At 33.3% G+C, this 22,478-nt stretch overlaps 2 protein-coding genes and 1 long non-coding RNA gene across 3 annotated transcripts; all 3 read right to left on the reverse strand.

Moving 5' to 3' along the window:
* Window positions 1–985: 985 nt before the first annotated feature.
* LOC140813742 (3-ketoacyl-CoA synthase 1-like) lies at window positions 986–2,975 on the reverse strand. Its single transcript, XM_073172424.1, has one exon. It carries the CDS (start codon window positions 2,767–2,769, stop codon window positions 1,165–1,167), a length of 1,605 nt encoding a protein of 534 aa, XP_073028525.1. The 5' UTR covers window positions 2,770–2,975; the 3' UTR covers window positions 986–1,164.
* A 15,308-nt stretch (window positions 2,976–18,283) lies between these two features.
* LOC140814762 (uncharacterized) lies at window positions 18,284–18,767 on the reverse strand. The gene is made up of 2 exons (XR_012114154.1): window positions 18,624–18,767; window positions 18,284–18,549 (listed from the first exon to the last, which is right to left on the reverse strand). It is a non-coding gene; the product is annotated as an uncharacterized lncRNA (long non-coding RNA).
* Window positions 18,768–18,796: 29 nt separating this feature from the next.
* Window positions 18,797–21,129, reverse strand: LOC140814761 (uncharacterized). Its single transcript, XM_073173849.1, has 4 exons — window positions 20,944–21,129; window positions 20,833–20,893; window positions 19,304–19,594; window positions 18,797–19,088 (listed from the first exon to the last, which is right to left on the reverse strand). Exons 1-4 carry the CDS (start codon window positions 20,967–20,969, stop codon window positions 18,933–18,935), a joined length of 534 nt encoding a protein of 177 aa, XP_073029950.1. The 5' UTR covers window positions 20,970–21,129; the 3' UTR covers window positions 18,797–18,932.
* Window positions 21,130–22,478: the final 1,349 nt, after the last annotated feature.

Here is a 22,478-nt window from a genome sequence, read left to right on the forward strand (position 1 = left end):
ATGCATATGAATAATTCATTATCACCGTTGTATAATAATAATAAGGGAATTAAAATTATATTTTTTGTCTCGTTCCGATTTTTGTCATTTATGTTTTCAAATTTCAATTTTGTCTATTTTTTTTTATGTTGATGTGTGTAGAATCATATCAATACTCCAGATAAAAAAAATAAAATTGAAAAAAATATGAAGATGCAAGATTATTTTTTAAGTTTTTTTCCATTTTCTTCATTGAAAAAATACAATACATATTATTTCTTTTATAATTGTAAAACAATATTATATTTTTTTATGTAATTTTTTAGTCTTTTCTTCTGTCAAATTTGATCTGGTTACCTTAGCTCGAAGCAATTGATAGTTAGTATATATATTGTTGAATTTCATGTGTTTATTTTCACACATAATGAATAAATCAGACCACGTAAACACAAGACACGAACTATCTCTTCTAAAACGATTTAGATTCCAAACCGGGAAAAAAAAAAACCAAGGAATTATAATTTGGGAACCATGACTGAAATTGTATGGAGTAATTGAAAATATAATTAATTTAAAAATCTTGTAATAAATGTATTATATCCAAAAGCTCAAACATTCAAGAGTTCAGCTCGACTCGACTCGATCATATCCCTATTTTTTTTCATCGAAACTTGAAACCGAAATAGACAATATTGCTTTAATTCTTTCAAAGCTTCACTGGCATTTACGTACCCCTTTTTTTTACTCGCTCGTTCCTATGCTAAAATTTCTTCTTTCCGATTTATTTTTTCTTGGAAAACATGCACTTATAACATTAATGATATGAACAAAATTATGACGGAACAAGTTGGTTGGTTTTGTCTTAACTGAAATATTTGAGTGAAGGATTGCCATAAAAGAATAATATAATTTGGTTTACTTTACTATATTTTGGTCAATCAAATTTTTTTTACTGTATCTAAAAGAAAACCAATAATGTATAAAGAAGCAAAATTCATTTCAATAATTTTGGGGAAAAAGAAAACTTATTTCATTTAAGTCCATGTAATTGATTGTGATGTAGTAAAAAATAAAAACCAGTGTACAAGACATCATGCAAACGTTCTTTGGTGGAACGTTAGAGATTTAAGAGACTTCACACATACTTGATAGAGAATAGATTCAAGTTTAGCAGTAATATCCAAATCAAGATCCAAGTTCAACCGGAACGGGGTAATTGTCGATACAATCACACCATGGATTAGCTGTGCATTCTCGAGCAGGGATTTCCCTCAGAGCTCTCCAAACCGCGCTGTTACATTTGAAACCTGACCCGAATGCGATCTGCCACACACGATTTCCTTTGAAGACCCTACCTTTAGCTTCAGTATAAGCCAATTCATACCACAACGAGCTACTAGACGTGTTCCCGAACCGGTGCAGGGTCATCCTGGATGGCTCCATGTGCCATTCCGTGAGCTGCAGATTCTTCTGGATCGCATCCAGCACCCCCCTTCCACCTGCATGGATGCAGAAGTGCTCGAAAGCTAGCTTGAAATCGGGAATATAAGGCCTCACCTGAGCACCCACAAGCTTCCTCTTCAGTAAAGTGACCAGAAACATCATTTGTTCTGTAAATGGTAATACTAGAGGACCTAATGTGGTTATGTTTGTCTTCAAAGCGTCCCCAGCGACGGCCATCAACTCCCGGTCTAATGAAACACCCACTGTCCCCTTTTCATCTTCTCTCTGGTAGACACAGTTGTAGCTGTTGTCGTCCGCTCCTTTGTGGGTTCGAACAGTGTGCACAAGCTCGTACTTCGACCGTTTCCTGTCTCGGGTTTTGTTGGATAACAGAATGGCAGCCCCGCCCATACGGAATATGCAGTTGCAGAGTAACATGGAACGGTCGTTTCCGAAATACCAATTGAGGGTTATGTTTTCTGTACTCACCACAACTGCGTAAGTGTTTGGGTTTGTCTGGAGTAGGTGTTTGGCAAGGTCTAAGGATATAAGCCCAGCGCTGCATCCCATTCCTCCAAGATTGAAGCTTTTGATGTCAGCTCTGAGCTTGTAATGGTTGACAATCATGGAGGAAAGAGATGGGGTTGGATTGAATAAGCTGCAGTTCACTACAAGAATTCCAATATCCTCGGGTTTGATACCTGTCTTCTTGAACAGAGAATCCAATGCACCGAACATGACAGCTTCGGTCTCCAGTCGAGCTTCTTTCATCGACAGATTGGGCGGGCGTGACGTAATTCCTCTCGGGAAATACGTCTCATCGCCAAGTCCGGAACGATACGCTATTTTCTTCTGGAAGTCGATCGAGTCTTGTTGAAAAGCGCCATTCTCTTCGGTCATCTTCAAAAACGAATCCACAGACATTTTGCGTTCATCCTCTGGCTTGTAGCATGCAAAATCGACCAGATAGATCGGCCTTTGCCTTTTGGCCCAATAGATCCCCAACAAGAAAATCAATACAATCGAACCGATCAGAACGGGGGCAGTGTCCAAAAGAAGCGTTTGAGTCATCCATATGTTAGAAAAGAGGCTAAATGTTAGGCCAGTGAGCTGTATGGTGGTGGCTATGAACAAAGGCAGGAGCACGAAGACCAAAAGGAGAGCACTCCCGGGGTTGCATGAATAGCCATAGCCTAATTTCACATACTTCAACTTCACGGATTTCAAGAAATCAGGCAGCTTTCGCCGAATTTTGATGACCATGGAAGAAGAATCCTTGAATTCAACATCCGCCATTAGCCTCTCCTCTTCCATCTCTATACTACTCATTCCTCCACCTCTCCCCATTGTCGAGTGTATATAAATAGTCAAGAAGCTGGTTGATCTATCTGAGGAAAGAAGTGATGAAGACAACTCTACGAAAGATCAAATATCTGTGAAACACATGAATAAAGTGTAGGATAGCTATAGACTGGAGACGATGTCCATTTTATGGGTTCAAAGCGTGTAGGAAGAAAGTAGATGTAGAGAGAGATCGCTCAACAACGACCCCAAGCAGAGAAATGGAAATTGCTTGAATAATAGGCCAACCAAATTATAGGTATTGTTGTTAAACAACGTGGGGTTGTTGACCAAGTGGCCGGACTCATTTTTTCCAATTTTGCCACTCATCCCGGAGTCCACTTCCACATACATGTGTGTGTTCTCGAACTCGAATAAAACTAATCTAAGTATTCAGATTTTAATCATATTCGACTCGATTCGTTCGTTTACACTCTAATTTGAGCTATTGGTGTCTCTCCTCTCCCCCACATTTTGATAGAGGTGAGGATTCATACAAACCGACCCGAACAAATTCGAGAATTCGATTCTTTTATTTTGGAAATTCATAACGCCTAAATAACCTATATTTTTGAAAATAAGAAAGCCTAAATAATATTAGTAATTTCATTATATACATTTGTTGTGGACCGTGGCTGTGTAACCTCTATATTCTTGTTGGTTTTAAACTTTTTATTTTTAAAAATATAATTTATTTATTTTTAGAATTAAACAATCGATTAACCGATTTTAAATGGGTTTGGTTTATTCGGTTTTCACAACAATGGGTCAAATTCAATGAAGCCTGAATGTTAGCCCATTAGCCAAACATAGAAACCCAGAAATCCATCCAACCTAGCTTGTCAATGAAACAGAAATCAGCCGATTCCCTTCAACCAAATTCCACAGTACTTCAATCGTCTGTATATTAACACATGATAGCGTGACACATGTATGTGTGTGTTCTCGAACTCGAATAAAACTAATCCAAGTATTCAAATTTTAGGGATGTAATCGAGTCGAGCCGAGCCGAGCCGAACTCTTGAATGTTTGAGCTTGGTTCGTTTATAATCGAACCGAACTCGAGCTTTATTTAACAAATATATGCATGACTCACAAGCTTATTCAAGTTTTTATCGAACCTAAACAAGCTTATTAAATATGAATTATACATTTAAATTTTCATTAAATTAATTAAAAAATAAATTATATATTTAAATAAAAATATATTATTCTTATTAAAATTTGTAAATTTATTATAATAAATAAATTTAATAGATTTTTCTATATATTTCATAAATAATATACAAAATCAATAAATCAAATATCAAAACTATTATTTTTTCATCTAAAAGATTACTCATGAACTTACCAACGAACATGTTCACGAACTAACGAAACGAATACTGTAAAGCTTGAGTTTGATTTGTTTATCTTAACTAGCCTCATTAAACGAGCTCAAACGAGCTTTTATCGAATCGAGCTTCGAATAGTTCACAAACGATTTGGTTCGTTTACATCCCTATTTGAATGTTAGCCCATTAGCCAAACATAGAAACCCAGAAATCCATCCAACCTAGCTTGTCAATGAAACAGCTATTTGAATGTTGGCCCATTAGCCAAACAGAGAAACCCAGAAATCCATCCAACCTAGCTTGTCAATGAAACAGAAATCAGCCGAATCCCTTCAACCAAATTTCACAGTACTTCAATCGTCCATATATAAACAACAAAACACGAGTCATTAGATTTAAAGTTAAAATATATATTATTAAAATTACTGATTAATCTTGGTTATTACAACCAGCAGGGATGGAGAAACCTACAATTAATCCGTATTTAAGACAATATCGCAGTCACGCAAATGAATCGATCAAACTGAACTGCCGCCTACCACTAATTCTAGAGATGGGCTGCTATCCCTTCGAACATTGATTGAACTAATAGCTGGTCCACACTTTGCACCGATCTTGTTACGAAAATCCAACATCTGTACAATCGAAAAGGACCCAATTTGGCAACAGACTGAGCACATGTTCCTTCTTTTGTATCCCCAAACTGATGCAGATCGTCTGTCAAAATCATGTAATTTCGAAAAGTTGGAGCAAAAAGAATACTTCCGGTGAATACCAATGGATGATTCCGACTTCTCTGTAGGGAAAGTTGGAATTTATTTGCACTGACGGCTATCCATGGGCCACTAGAAAATCTAATCTATGGCTTCGATATTATTAAAACTAAAAGAGCTAGAAAACATAGATAATTGGACCACCTCCGTCTCATTTTACTATTTTTTAATTTCAAAAATCAGAATAACAGATTAAAATAACTTTTTTATGGCAAAAACTTATCTGAGACAGTCTCACAGGTCGTATTTTGTGATACATATATCTTATTTGGGTCATCCATGAAAAATTATTACTTTTATTACTATCTTACAGATAAAGATTCGTGAGAATCTCACAAGATAACTGCTCTTTTTTTTATTATGTAATCCGATAACAAAAATTATCTAATACACTACATACATCCACGTTGCATTGATGTCAACAAAAGTACTAAAAATGTTTAAAAATAAATAAATTCAAGCTTAATCGCCCTTAACTACGCTTTTTTACGTTTAATATGCTCAACCTTAGGTTGATCTTTCTCCAAATTTTTTCCTAATCAGAGTTATTTTATGTTCTGTAGCATTGTTGTTTGATCATGGATGGATTATGTAGGCCGGGGCTTGATTTAGAACAGTTTGGGCCTTGGGATAGATTATAGGCTACATGGGCTGGTCAATGTCTAATCAAAGCCCATTTCGGAGCCTTTTTCTTTTGCAATTCCAACCTTTAAGACTTGCATTTTTTGTTAAATTTTAATTATATCATTAAAAAATCACATTTAATGAATTTGTGTCTGCATATATTTTATTTTATTTTTTGCTTTCGATTCTACGTGTAGGTATGGGTTGAGACTATTTGATGAAAAATTAAAGTTCAAGAAGTCCATGTGACGAAAATATATAAATTTATTTACATATAAAAAGAACATTTTAAGTGCAAAATAAATACACAATTCATTTTTAAAAATGGATCACCACGTATTTCAATGACATCAATTTTTTTATTTTTATTTTTACATTTTATACGAAATTTTACATTAATTTAAATTAAATTTACATTACTTTCAAATTGGGCAATATATCATAATTTGGTATATAAAGGGTAATCTCAACCCGTAACTTTTAATAGTTAGATTTTGAAACTAACTTATACTATGTCAAGAAATGAATTGGTTAGTATTTTTTTTTTCGGTAAGATAAAAAATTAGACCAGATGACGTATTGTAAGCTCCTGTATAAATTTTTCCTTAATTTTTTCGAGAGTGTGTTAAAAATATATATTTTAGAATATCATATAATTTAATGATATAAAATACATATAAAATTTAAATGATACACGAGAGCAAAAATAAAAACAAGTGACCAATTATTATATTTATACATACAGACACACACCTCATTCTAAACAAAAGAAACGAGACAAGGACGGAAGAGAGAGGAAAGAAAACTCATTTCCCTCAAATCTTCTTCCCGCAACCTTTGTAGCAATTGCCGTAAAATTGCTATATCTCATCCGTCTCAAGTTGAAACTCAAATATTCTTGAAAGGTTGTCTTCCTAACATCCTAAGTTCGATTCAAACCATAAATTGCGACTTTTGAGCAAGGATTCGGGTAGATGGAAGCTGCTGTTCCGATGTTCTGTTTTCTGCACGAATTCTCCCGGATTTGGGTGAGGTTTTTGTGTTGCTGCGATTTTTACAGCTTGAATTTGTAGAAATGACCTAAAAAACATTTTAGTGCTTTAAGTTATCTGTTTATGCCACTGGAAAAATGGGATTTCGATTAAAAACGGATTTGATATGATTTTTCTACTAAAATGTGTCAAAACCCAATTATGCATTTGAGCTGTGTAGAAAGGCTTATGTAATTCGATAATATGACCTCTGTGCATTTGGAATTCTGGTTCAAATGAAAGTTGTATATCTACAAGTTATCTTCGAAATGGTACGAGAATCGTTAAAGTCTATCAATAATGGAGAGTATACTCGTTTTATTGAAACTGCTCAGTGGCTAGAATTTTGTCCGAGAACATATTTAATATCTTGAGTTCAATGTAATGTTGGGTTCAAATGATTGAGAATTTGAATATGGTTTCGGAAAAACTTAGATAATTGATTTTTTTCATTTCCAATTAGCGGATACTGATTTGAGTTAATAGTAAGCAAGATATAAATTTTATGTTCTTTAGTGCCAAAACGGACATTGGAATATAATATAGTTTTCATGATCAGCTTTTGTTTTGTTTTGTTTAGGTCGAGGATCTTGAAGTAAAGTCGATATTTGGATTTGCCAAGTTGGTAGATGTATGTTACAGCTCAGTAACATACGACGATAAAATATAAATTATGTTTTAGTTGTCATTCTGTGTTGCACTGATAGTATCTATGACTTTTTGACTGTTCTAAGTTGTTAAATGTCTTCGTTGTGATATATGTTTATTACTGTGACATATTATTGGCATTTAGCATAGAGCATACTGTTATTACATTCATGTTGAGTCATATCGTTCTTGTTAGCCCGTTATTGATATACATTATTATCTGGCACTATTGTTTATATCGAGATTATGGGGTGACTATTAGGCCTATACATATGATATTGTAGATGTGATTGAACAATCCCATGATTAGTGTAGCCTTTTGAGATGAGCGCTGGGATTGTGTCATCTAGTTTGTTCTGTTGTATCATCCTGCTGTATCGTATCAGCTGTATGGAGGCCGAGTCAGGGGTGTTATTCAGCACAACCTGACATACCTCGCATACTTGGCAGGGCGGTTTAGCTGCATGACAATGTGGCTCCCCTATGTGTTGTTGCTCGAGCATTATTCCAATTGGCATCGTATCGTTTATTGGCTCATATTATCCTGATTATTCGTTGAGATTTTCATGCATTGAATATTACATTTTATTATATGATTGTGCATGATTTATGTTTATTGTTATTATTGTTGAACTGTTTCATACCAGAATCATAACCTCAGTTTTTTCTGGGGGGGCATTGTGGTTGCTATTGGTCACCATAGTAGATCTCTCGAGTCATTTTGCAGCATGAGGCCGAGGTTCCACCAGTGGAGCTCGGGATTGAGGTTGAATTGCTTGGTTCTATTCAGTTGAGTCTCCCAGTTAGTCTATATGTATGTCTTGAAGTTTGTTTCAGTCTTGTGTTGTAGTTTAATTTCCGGGGAGAGCCCTCGTGTATCTCTAGTGATATTTGGTTTTTTTTGTGATGTTCTGATTTGACTCTGTGGTTCTTATTATCTGATGAGTATTGGGTAAATTTTAATTTATTCTTAGTCCTGGTCAGTAAGACTATATGTTGTTTGAATTTGATTTTTGTTTTAAATGACTCTATTTAGAGTATATTTGCTATAAATTGCTACTTGAGTTTTACGAATGTCCTATTTGCGAGGAGGTTATGCCGAAATTTTTCTAGGCCCTGAGGTCCATTTGAAAGTATTTTAAACCTTTTTTCCATTAAAAATTTAAATCAAATCATTATTGTTTGATCATTACTTGTCATTAGAGTAAATGAACCTCACACGTATGGACAAAGGTAAAATTCAAAAATTGTAACAAATGGATGTAATAGTTAGTAGAGTAGCTTAGTGTTTGCTCAGTGGTCGTATTTCGAGTTTTTTTAATCAACATATTTTTTGAATGAGTCTGTCACACAGAAGGTATTCAGTGTGGTTTTATTTGGCTAGTTGATGTATTTTGAAATACTTCTGTTATTTATAATGATTTTAAGTCGATGAATTCTATATATTTATATTATTTAGCACAACTGGTTCAGTTTCTCCAAGATTCTTTGGACATTGAGCAAGTCTTGATTTTAATGAACATGTTCTTGTACAGTGTCTTGTAAAGAATATCTTAGCCACATTGTTTATATTGATCTTCTTCTTATCCCCGATAGTCCACTCAGACAAGTTCTTCTCCTCCATCAGAGTTCCAACTTCAATTATTGAAATAGCAATGTTTGCTTTAAAGATCTTTATGAGATCATATTCGATAACATGCCACATACATCATCCTGAGCAGAGAGATGTGTCTGCACACGTTTTTTTTTACAATCATTATAATCTTATTTTGAAAACATATGAATCTTGTTAAAATAAGACATTTTGAATAGATTAATATAAAATGTCGAGAAAACCTGTTTTGATGTCACTTATTAGGATCGAGTTTAGATTTTAGAATGGGTTAACAAACACTTTTAATTTTTTTCTAAACTCGAAATTATCTTTGAGCCAGACTTAAAATTGTTAGATTTATAAGTCAATTTTTTGACCAGCTTGATGCAGCTAGACAACTTTTGAAAGCGTTTCACAGTGTGGAATAGTCCGAGTGGACCAAGTGACAATTATATACAAGTACTTCGAGAAAAAACAAGTCATACCAGAAGGATTAAAATTCAAAAAATTAAATGACATGAGTATTTTATGGAAGTTAATAATAACTTGTACAAACTCACTTAAATTTAGGAATTATCTATTGCCTAAATTGAAACTCCTAGTACAATTCAAACAACCAATACAAATTCTATAAATGTGAATATTCTTGATTCAACGGTTTAACAACTCTCTGAAATTAGCCTTCAAAGAACATCTTAGAAGTAATAAGCTTTGATTGATCATAAAGGTATAAAGTAAACTTGAGGCAAATGAGCGGCTTGAGAATATCTAAAGTAAAAGTGCTCAGAACCTTGTGAGTTTAGAGTGCTAGAATGATACGATGAATCTTATGAGCTTTTTTAAGGTTTGTAGTTGTCAACTCCAAGTGACTTGAAGACACTCTGTTTTACAATTGAATTTGTCTTCAACATTCAAATCCGTAGCAAAGTTCGTCTTTTGTTTTTTTTCCTTATGCAAAAACAATTTTGTTACTATCCTTTCTTGTTTCATCGTACACTGCATTAAATAATTATTGGCGACTTGCCAAAAATGGAAACTAATGGCTTTGAAATTTGATTTGAATAGATAGAAGACTACAAAAATTATTTATCTTGTTGGCAGACATTCTGATATTTTGATAGTCTTGTTTCACGTGCATTATTGGTCAAAAAGATTTTTTTTGAGAATAATGGGATGATAGGTATGATTACTTTGAACTTTGTGTCATCCAGCTTGAAAAGCATTTGTACTAAAACTTTTCAGTGTCCGATTGGGCTATTAAATGTCCGGCTAGGCACTCATATGATCTCCCTCGAAGAATCTGGTACGAGATACCAATGCGGCTAGGCTTCTTGAACTTTGGCTCGACACTTGTAAATACATAAAATGAGAGTTGACTCCTATAACAGTTAGACATTATTTGTTATCATCAAAATTAAGGAATCACAATCTAAAGCAAAATATGCTTAATTTCTTTGAGATTTATTTATTAAATTTTTTGTTGAATTCTCAGGTTAACCATATTTCCTGAGTAATTGCTTGGGTCTAAAAAAAACATTGATGAAATATTCAATGTCAAGTTGGAGATATCACTAAGTACTTTGTTTAAATTTTTATTATTTTTTTTTTTTGCAAAAGATATTAGTGAACTGAAAGAATATGAGTGTATATTATGATTTATAGGTCTTTTTTAAAAAATTTATATCTAGTCAAACCAAAAATCGTCAAGATCATTATTATTTACTGTGTTAGTCTACAGATTTACTCAGTGAATATCGAGCGATAATAAATTCGAGTGTCATCTTAAAAATATATATATAAAAAACTGCACTCGTTCAAGTCGTGGGTGTCACAAACTCAATTTTGGTGATGAATATTCAACTTGAACTCGATCGAATATAATATATAAAATTAATTATATTTAAAACCTTATGTTTTTAATAATAAGGTATAAAACTCCTTACAACTAGAGAAAATATGTTTCTCAGTTTCTTACAAAAGAATTAAATAATTTTTATTTTTAAAAAAACTAATGATATATAAATCTTGTCACGCCCTGAAACTCGGGATTGACACCGGCGTTGTTTAACAATCACACAATCGAAACAACAAGCCTTTCGTATCACAATGTAAACCGAACCAGTTTATATACCATAATTTCCACGAAATAACATTGTCTTTACAATAGCGAAATCCAACGAAATAGTAAATAATGCGGAAGCGTCTTACAATTCTTTTAAATCAGAAAATTCGAAATAAAGCCTATTACTAATCTAACAAATCACCAACCCCAAAATTGTTCCGACTCTTCGTCCTCAACGTGCTCTTCGGGCTTATCTGGGAGGGGGAGTAAGGGGGTGAGTATTTTGGGAATACTCAGTAAATGGGGAACATTGAACACAACATAACAATTTTATAACATTTTCGAAACATATCATAACGTACAGCATGCTTTTCATAATCGTAACGTAAATTCCATAACATAATAACACTGCGATTTTTCACCTTTAACGGTTTACTGACGTCAGTCCCTAAGTTTTAATGATCTAAGGGGGCGAGGCCATAAAACGGTTCTATCCCACTGTTGAGGGCCATATGTTGGAATTCCACCCATTTTCAGGGAATCCTCACAGTGTCAAACATAAACGTAATAACTTTCGTAAAAACGTATAGACAAAACGACGGTACTCGATCGTATTTTTAAACAACAAAACCGAAATTTTCATGTGCATAAAACCAAAATTTAAAACAGCCCACTTACAGTGTTTATTGATGCTAAAGACGTGGATGCTCAACTCGAAAATTGGATCACTCCTTGCTCCTCCTTCGGACAGAACTTCGGCTTAATTTCTTGGACGATTTTTGGGCAATATTTCGGCTAAGGGGAGACTGCTGAAATTCGAGATTTTTCAGCAAGGGATTTCGAAAATATGGGGTAGAGAATGAGTAGATGTGGTGTGGTATTTATAGGTGAGAGAGATGGTTCTAAATTTGGCACTAAAATCCTACCAAAATTTGCTTCACACCTCTCAAAATTTGGCTCCAATACCGTTGCTTAATTTCGAAAATATGGTTCCCTAAGTTGGGAGATTTTTTGATCTCATGACCCTTGATTTGGCTTGAAAATATGGTGGCTAGATCCAATGGTCTTGATGCAAGGTTTTTGATGATTTTCTTCCAATTAACCAAGCCTCTAATCCTTAAAAAAATATTGGCATTTAATCTAAGAGATTTTCGAAATCCCCATGCCATAAAATGTCTTAATTCTTTACTTTGTATGATATTTAAATCTTGCAAAAATTTCCTTCCCAATTATTTCGAAATTTGCATGCTTGATCATACATTAATTAACTTAATATTGTATATACTAGAGTATCTCCATATTTCCTATATAAAATATTCTCCAATATGTACACAATAAAATCTTATGCTAAAATTTCCTTACAATCATTTAATTGTATGGTAAAGGAAACAAAAATCGGATCTTCACAAATCTATTAATATTTTTTTTGTTAATATATTTGTTTGGTTTTATGTGTTTCAAAATTTTCACATATACGCTTGTTACAATTAGCCCGGGAAAATGTTATATATTTGATATTTTTTTCAAAGTATCTACTTCTTGTCAGAGATGCGGCAGATCTTGTAAGAATTTTTTATGGTATCATGTTATATATATATATATATATATATATATATATATATATATATATAACATGATACCATAAAAATATATATATATATTTATATATAAAATTTCTAGGATTTATGATATATATGGAGTTGCATTGTAATATGATAATAAAATATCTTTTAAAAGATAACAAATATTACGATTTTATTACAGACAAGAGGACTTCGAGTCCCTCTCAAGTAAAGTAAGTCTTTTAAAATTTATATATATATATATATATATATATATATATATATATATATATATTTAAACAAACCGATTGACCATATATTACAAGAAGTCCACTGTCCACGTGAATAAAATAAATAAAAGAAAGGAGAATAATATATAATTATATTTATAAATATCACCTTTAAATTGTGTTAACACTTAATTTTTGTATCATCGAACTTCTAAATTTTATGACCAATCTATTAGTTATTTCAAGAAAGTATAATATTAGATTTTCAAACCTTATTTTCATACTACATAATTTAAAATCATTAAAAAAAAGTTGGTATAGTGTGATACGATTTCACGATCAGTATTTGTGAAACGATCTACCCGACCAATATTTGAAATGAAAACTAATATTTTGACATAAAAACTAATAGTTTTCATGGGTCGGATCGGTTAGAAGATATGTTTCACAAAATTATTATCTAAGACGATCTCATAAGAGTTTTGTATTAAAAAAATATTTAAATTACACCTTAAAAATTGATGTACTAGTATACCATTAATTTATCACAACAAATATAGGATCCAAAGAATATATTTGTCATCGTCCTTCTTCTAAGAAAAGGATTACGTGACATCACCTGAGATTCCAAGCACGACCATTACCAAAAGGATACGTACGTGGAACTAGGTAAATTTTAATTTAATTTTATTGTATTTTTTCTGTTATTTTTCTAAATTCTAAGCTAAACACACAAGAACACAAATGGGTTTGAATTCCAAAAAATTGTTTTTTTTTTACATTGATTTTTTGGTTAATGCACTGCTACCCATGTCGTTTGATACACTTGATGAAGATGAGATGAAACGTGATTTTTTTTATTAATATCGTGTTTGTCTCATTTTTTATTTATCACAATTTCATCAATTGGTCCGTAATGATACCAAACGTGAGTCTATCCACATGATGAGTATGCTATCTTATCCCTATTTTATCACACATATTTATAATCTCTTAATCATCACATCCATAACACTAAAAAATTGATATTACCCAATGTTTTTATCTAAAAGTCTTTTTTTATTCTCACGTGTTGATTCTACGTAAAAATAAATAAATAAATAATCATGGACTTCGTACATATGAATAAATGTAGACGGTCGGATATACACACTCTAACGACTCGTGAATAAATTTATTAGCTCTTGTAAATGTTGTTGTATTCCTTGGATAATTTTACTATCTACAACATATGCATAGTTCCTACAAACAAAGAATGACTGCACTGATCTATCTGTAACTAGTTGTCACAAGAAACAATGAAAGCCACGGTACAACTGGATTATTAATTTATATCATAAATATATATAAGTAAAATATTAGTTTATCATGCAAATTCGTTTCATAAAATTTTATATGGGAAAAAAATTATTACATTATTAATTCGTCGAATTATTAATCTAATTTTTCAGTCAAATTGGGACTGGAAATACTTATTACCTAATAAAAAATTATCAATTATAGGAAGATTATATATACTAAATTATTTGTAACAATAATTCTACTTCTATACATACATACATATATATATACATATATATATATATACATATATATATATATATATATATGTATATATAGATGTATTAAAGAGTTGCTTTCACTGAAAATTCTTTGAAGACAAGGCACGTCTGATGGAACCCCAAGCAGAACTCTAGGTTGAGGAAGGCTTTAACTTAATTAATCCAATTTCATAATTCAAATATCACTAGCAATTTTAGTATATCTTTTCTTTTTTAAAATCCAAATTTCTTGCTTATATTAATTTTATTCGGAAAAAGAGAATTTTAGCAAATAATAAAGGAGTAAAAAAATTTCATTAAAAAACTTTGGTGGAATACATAATAATTTTAGATTAAATATAAGATTCTTTCAATAAATTACTCATGAAAGAACAAACAAATAAGAAATATTATAATTTAGTATTGTAATTTTATTATTTTTCATTTTGATTTTAAAAGTTGTTATTTATTATATATATATATTTTTTTTATCATTTTTCACCTAACTGTTATCGGAATTTGATAGAGTCACACCGAAAACCGATGACATTGTGTCGGATATTGCTGACGTCTCTAGCGTCATGTCATCATTAGGGTAAGAAAAGACCAAAAGTGAGAATAAATATTAATTTACATGACTAAAACGACAACCCGAGATTTAAAGAATTTAAAATAGAAAATAGTTAAGTTACATACCTAAAATCGTAATTTTTCGGATAAAATAAAACCTTGTTGATTTATAGACTATAGTTGTATGTAAATAATGGCTTGATAATTACCTTTCCCACATAATCCTTCCCCCTTACCCACCGTAAATCATAATAAATTCAAACCATTTTTCTTTTCCTTTCAAACAGATTCCTCCACTCCACCCATGCTAGCTTCTTGAATATCTCGCCGACTCCAATCGATCGGCGTGATGGCAGCGCGCAGCTCTACCGATCACGAATCAGCGCACGGAGGAGTAATCACCCTCCGGAGCTCTTCAGTTCAAAGGATGCTGAGGACATGGCTGGGTTGCGTCGGTTCCTTCATGTTGAGTGTTACAGGCGGCATGATCTTGGCTTGGTGGGATACCAATTACCATTCCGGTAACCATCAGCTGTGGATGGTGCCGTTGGGTTTGATCCTTTTCATCACGCCTCTCATGGTTTGGTCCGCCTTGATCATCTCGGAGTTGTGCAACTCGAAGGAGCCCCAGTTTTGTACCGGCGCCGGCCAACTTGTTAAGATGGAGAAGCAATCGAAATCAGTGCTAACTAGCTAGTACTGGATAATACATATGAAGGATTATCTTTACCCTTTTCGGTGCTTAATTCCTGTATGGGGATATATATGAATATATCGATTAAAGATGATTTTCTGCATGTGATTTTGTTTAATCTGCGTAAATAAAATCAATTATCATCCTTGTATCAATCATGAAGTTCAGTGTTATGTGCTTGTGTGGAGATGATTTCTCCGGGTTGATCCGTTATATTTGTATTTTTGAATAATTTTAATCATTTTTCATGAGATGAATGAAACATTAAATATATAGTGTTATATTAACACTCTCGATAAAAGCTAAAAAATCGAAAAATATATGATTAAAATAAAAAATGACACTATAAAGAATCAAAATCGCAACAAGAAAAACATATATGATAAAATTAAAAAAACCAGGGAGGATTCTTTTTCTAGTTTTGTTCAAGAATTATATATTACATGTTATTGATAAATAATAATTTTTTGATTTCACATCAATGATGCACTTATACAACTATGTAACTTAGAATTTGTCTGAAAACCGACAAGTCTTGGTGAGGGGAAGTAAACGAATTATCTACATTTATCATAATTAAGCTAAGACTTAAAATGGAAAAGGGTCTGGTAGCCAAATTCACCCAACTTCTCTCGTTCTACGTTTGGTTGCAGGATAAAATAAACTAATGATTAGTATGTAAATGATAAAGAAAATGATTGTCGTAGATATGTAATATATGGTAGTATGTTTAGTAAAATTTTAAGTGTAGGATAATTTTGAAATTTTTGATGAAAGGACAAAATTGCCCTTCCTCTTTTTTTTCTTCTTCCACTCCGGCAGCCGACGTGGCGGCGACGGCGGTGATCCGACGATGGCGGTGAGTCGGCGGTCCGACGACGGCGATGGCGTTCCAGCGACGGCTGTGCGGTGCGGTCCGGCGACGGCGGTCGTCCGGCGAGAGCGGTGGCGGCGGTCCGGCAGCTGAAGTGGTTCAATAGCGGTGAAGGAAGAAGGGTAAAATTGAAAAGAGAGTAGGGATAGAGGAGGGATTAATAATCCTACGGAAGAAGGAGTTATTATTTTATCACACGTAATACCATCTAATCACTCATAGGAAGGATTGAGCTGGTTAAATAAAAATCGTACCAAACGCAGGATTAAGTGTGTTAAAATAATCTTATCACACTTAATCCGTCCAACCAAATACTGCGTTAATGTTTTTGCCATCCTTGATTTTTTTATCCTTGATTTTTTTTTCCAAGCTCTAGGCTAGTAGGATCCACTGAAGCAGTATATCATTATTATTTTATCATTAGGACACGCCAAATTGCTGTTTAACAGGCGGCCGTCATTAAATAAATAGGTTAATTTGAACTAATAAAATTGAAATTCCTCAAATTAGGTTATAATTTTATTGTTATTAATAATAGATAATTTATCTTACTTATTTACACATTAATTACACAAAATTAAATCTTTTCATTATTGAGTAAACTTGAAATTCATAATAATTTACACGAAACATTATATAAACATGTAAGTGATGGATTTGAAAACTGTCAAAAAATACATTTGAAAAATAATCGATCCAAACAAAATTTTAATTACAAATAGTAACAATTATCATCTCGGTACCTAAATAAAACAAAAAAAATTAACTTGTTTCAGTGTCTATATACGGGGTGGCGCTACATTGCACGGGATGAACCCGGACACCTTTGGATCGCATGGTAAAATTGCAAGCATGTGGTCTTGAACATCTCGGACCGGTGGCATAATCTTCTCTCCCCGCGATCGTGAGTCCGAATCTCGGAGATTGTAACAAAAAAATATATATTTATATGCATACAAATGTTTACTTTGATCTACGTTACGTATCTTTTTTATTAGTTTGAGTGAATCTGAAGATCTAAAACATGAGAAGTGATACATATGTGTGTGCAACTTAACTACGTAAGAGTTTTCTTCGTACAAATATAATGAAGATGAATTCAAGGAGACAACTGCCGAAAATTTTAATGATTACCTATATATCTGGAGAAGACAAAAATTCTTCATGCTTCAATGTCAGAACGAGTGGGAAAATCAATGCCGTGAAGCGCAGGTACTCTATCCAGACCTCCTTTCGAGACGAGAAGAAACGACCAAAACAACTTTCTAGTGCCAAAGACCAACATGTTACTTTCCTATGTTACTTGGAAATTTCGTTTCCGTGGAATAACAGATATCCACGAGGTCTATATGACGAATATCCAGTGACGATATTTTTAACGCTGATTTTTCTAAAAATGTCATGGTATACATACTGGAGAATACAAGTTAGGCAAAAAAGTCTCCCATCATTCCTCACCTTGAACAAATGGTGTTCGTTGGGCAATCATTGTTGCGAATAAAAAATAAAAATGGCAAGCTCAAAATGTATGAGAGCTAAATATCGTAGAAAAGTAAAGTTACAATATCAGGTGCTTTAGACCTGTTCAATGTTTTTCCTCCATCCCGTGTCATATTTCACCGTGCAGCTTTTTGCTTCTCACGGACTGAAACATCAGATAAACAATTGGATAGTCGAATGCAACTGAGAGCTTAATGCCAATTCAAGAAAAAGAGCAGATGAAACAAAAACTCACACAAAGAAAAAGGTTTGACGACAGGGAAGTGTGATTTCAGTATCTAATGCCAAAAAAAACCAAGCATCTCTACGGTGACGGATAGAAGAAGCCAATACGAGAATCATACTACAAAAAAACCATAAAATACAAAACGTTCAAGAAAGAAAGCGCATTTCAATTTCAGTAGGCATAATGGCCAAGCATGAAACCGGGAATTATGAAGAGTGGAGTACGACCAGAAGAGGGGTGATGACTTAATTAATAAATTATGCAGGGAGTATTTTCCTTTTTTGAAATCATATAAAATTTTTTTAAAAAAATGATGAAGTGGAGGGTGGCCATCCCTCACCCTCCCCCCCTCCTCGAACTCAATCTAACCCCGATAATAATATTTCAAGTACCAAGTAATTGCAGAAGATGCATCTTTACCTCAACTGACGACGTGTTGCTGATGATCAACAATGCATGCATAATTACGAAACAAAGAAGACTGAGCGCAAAAGCAAGATTCAGAACTGCATCAATGTACCCTCTGTGAGAAGTAGGAAATGAATGAGAAACCAGACAGTTGGGGATTCTAAGTTGATCGATGGAAAGAAAAGTTACCAAAGGCCAAGAAAGTGACAGCCAGTTTCCCAGGTGAGCTCGAATGATGCTTTACTCCTCGAAAGAACTTTATGAAATTGGGAAGCAGCACAAGAGTATTCAGCAATGTCTCCAGAAAAGTGTAGAGCAATAAGACATTATAGATCATCACTTTAGAATTGGGCATTTTGTTAGAGGATTTCTATCATTTCTATCCAAGTAGATTATGCCAAAGATTCATAAATGTTGCTTAATCCTCTCTCATGGAAAATAGGTACATATGAGATAACTCAATAAATGACACATGTAATTTGTAAAAATTAAATTCGACTATATTTTATTTATCAACAACAAACTTTTCAAAATAGAGAATATGGAGATGAAATTGATCTCACCACATAAGAAGAAAGAATTTGTAGTTTTGAGCCCCGACACAGTTGACAACCCATAAGCAATGATGATCCATCTTAAAAACGCATCGGTGGCCTGCAAACCCGACAGTACCATATTTAAAAGTCAAGATGACAAATAATATAGTGCAGCATCTAAAGAGCATCCAAGTGGGTAACATAATGTACCACGAACTGTTAGTAGACCAACAGTATAGAAGATAATAAGAACTTTGGCCTAGACAGTAACCTGGCTACTAGTGAAATTTATAATGGTTCGTTTTTTAATATTGAAAAATTAAACCATCTTACAAACAGAGCAATGATGGCAGCGCGGTGGCTTGCCATTTTGGCATCGATTACAGTAGCCTGTTGGTTTTCTTTCAGACCACCATTTTGGCATCGATCACAGTAGCCTGTTGGTTTTCTTTCAGACCCCTGCGAAGAAGTCATGGTTGCTGAGTTTGGGAACACCACAGAAATTGAAGATATTACAAAACTGCCATCCTCCACATTCTGCTGAGGCGACATTTTCCAGTTGGCAGGAACTGAACCAGGATCCTTTAGGAGAACCATAAAATAGCTCCATGACAATAATAGAAGCTGCAAAAGTGACCAGCACTCATAAGAGAGAATACAGGTAATCTATCCAAGTAACAATGGCATATATTTCATCAACTGTCGTGCAAATATTTAAGTTGAAACAAAACAATACTTCTTTTTGTCAGGGTCTCAGTGAAGCTCTAATTACTGTATAAACACTATCTGCATCAATGGAAATTAACATTAAGTTATCCATATATTGGACAACAGCTTTACTGCTATTATTCTTCATTATATATATTATGTTACTGTGTGTTAATACTGAAATGCTGCCTTAGTTTTGATACCTCAATTAGTACTCTTGGCGGCCTTAAACATATCATGTTGCTTTCTATCACTGCACGGATAACATAGAAGGCAAGACGTAACAACCATGGTTCAATGGAACGCCGTGATAATGGACTGAATGGAATGGGGACGGCTACCCTAGTTCAAAGTGCTGATCACTTTTAAAAGGCCATGATGCATCAATATGGAATTGTGGAGAGTCCATTTTTAAAAAAAATTGTCACAAAAAGGCGACAAAGGGGAAACATGAAAAGAAAATAAATAAGGAATATGAAAGAGAGATACAAAAAAAGATCAAAAGCTCATGCCATGCAAAATAGGTAACAACACAATCAATCTTACAATATAAGTTGTATGGAATATAAAAAAGTGATCAACACTTTGAACTATGTATAAAATTTTCAACTAAACAAGAGTGATTGATTCTAAAGATGAGACAACTTATGGTTCTGTTCGTTCCAGCACAGCACGAGGCATTAGCAACACATACATTTTAATACGCTATTGTCAAATTCTAAATCATTATGTTATATTTGTAATTTCCTGAGCTGACATTGAACATAGAAGAAGTGTAAATATATTTTGAATAGTCTCTTAACATTGATATATTAAAATTATGTTTGTACTACATAAAAATGTTGAATGCTATTTGCAACTTTACATGTTTCGATATCTTCAGAAAATTTTCAAAAATTCAACAAGAATTTATAACAGATGTATGAACACATGCAACAACTCCATTACATTACTATGGAACTCGGTGACCAACTCAAATTAAAGCCCATGGTGACCACATCAGCGACTCATAACCACTACAACAGCATATTTTAACCTAACGATTAAGATAAGCACAACAAAGAACAGAATGTATACTTTTATAAACTGCTAACGAATCGATTGCGACAAAATAATTTGCAAAAAGAGGGGAAATGAAGATAAAGTACAATTACCAGAGCATGAAATAGAGTGACCAGCACAACAGAAAACAAGGTCATGCTCCACCGTCGAAGAATTATGGTATGAGACTCCGATTATGCCTAATACCACAATAATCATAGAGTATCCCAGAGACTTCAACGGGGAGCATATTCTGAAGGGGTTCAGATCCATTCTGGTACCGAATATCCTCGAGGGAAGTACTAAACAGTGTGATCTTCGGGTTGTAACCAGGCGTCACAAGATCTGTGGAGCCAGATTTTTCAGCCTGCCTTGAATCCGCCGGAGCACTGGCATATAGTTTATTTACCGACAAGGTCAGCGGATTTTATTTAATAAAAAGGTAAATGGGCTACTTTTTGTGGGCTTTAAAGTTAACAACTGCTCTTCCATGGGCCCAATGAGAATCTAATCTAATTATTATGATCATATAATATACACTTTTAGTAATTTTACAGGTAAAATTACGTCTTTAGTCATGTAATTTATAATATACACTTTTAGTAATTTTACAGGTAAAATTACGTCTTTTATTTTTTTAATTTATTAACTTGTTTTTTTCGTTTATTTTTTATATTTTTTTTACCAACAAAAACGGCGGACTCAAGTGAAAAAATTATTTCATCTTATTTTACGACTGTAATTTATTAAAAATTAAAATTTTGTTAAAATTTTTAAATTAAAGAGTACATCATAGGGAAAAATTCGGACTTGCAAAAATTTTGAAATTTTTGACGTTACCTCAGCATTACGATGAAAATATCAAAAATTAAAAGAAAATTGCAAATTACTCATACTTATTTCGAAACTACACCTAACTTCATTATCTGATAAGCCTCAATGAAGTTGGTAAAATGATCAAAGTGCATGCTAGTATGTAGAGCATCTGCGTTGTTCCAAGTTAAATGACTAATAATGTACAATCATAATTGCGGATTAATACTCTCGATAAGTTATAATCACTTGAAAAATCTGTAGTAAGATTGTCCAGTGCATCATCAAATGATCACCAATTTGTATGAAAGGACTTCTTAATGTCATTACCAATGAAAAACATGACGTTTACATAACAGATATCCTTATTTTAAGCAGCTGAATCGACTAGGAACTTGTTTAAAATATACAGTACACTTCTTAATGAGTTTCACGATCTTATGTTGAGAGACAGACATAATTGTACTTATTGTATATTCAAAAAATTTATCTATGCAGCTTTGGTATACACATAAGTAAATGTCATAATTTGATAAAACTATAAAATATTATTAAAATAAATATTTTTTTAGATAAGAGTCAATAAAACTCAAGCAATAAGTTGGCTTGCTGAAAACGTACTCTCACAATCTCTCACCTGTCTTATGGCCAATGACCCATTGTTTCACGATTCTTCCCAAACAATGGTCATGACATGAGCTTCGTCAGTGGATCAGCAACGTTATCTACAGAGCGACTCTATCTACTGATATGTCTCTTATTCGCACACTCTCCCGGATTATGAGGAAATTCCTTAGTATATATTTGGATCGCTGATGAGACCTCGATACCTTTGCTTACGCAACGACACCAGTGTTGTCACAGTAGACCGGGACTGGATCAACTCCTTGAGGAATGTCACCCTGCTCTTGGACAAATATCTCATCTAAACTGCATCCTTTACTGC

Source organism: Primulina eburnea, chromosome 15 (genome assembly GCF_022965805.1).
Source record: "Primulina eburnea isolate SZY01 chromosome 15, ASM2296580v1, whole genome shotgun sequence".
NCBI classification, from domain to species: domain Eukaryota; kingdom Viridiplantae; phylum Streptophyta; class Magnoliopsida; order Lamiales; family Gesneriaceae; genus Primulina; species Primulina eburnea.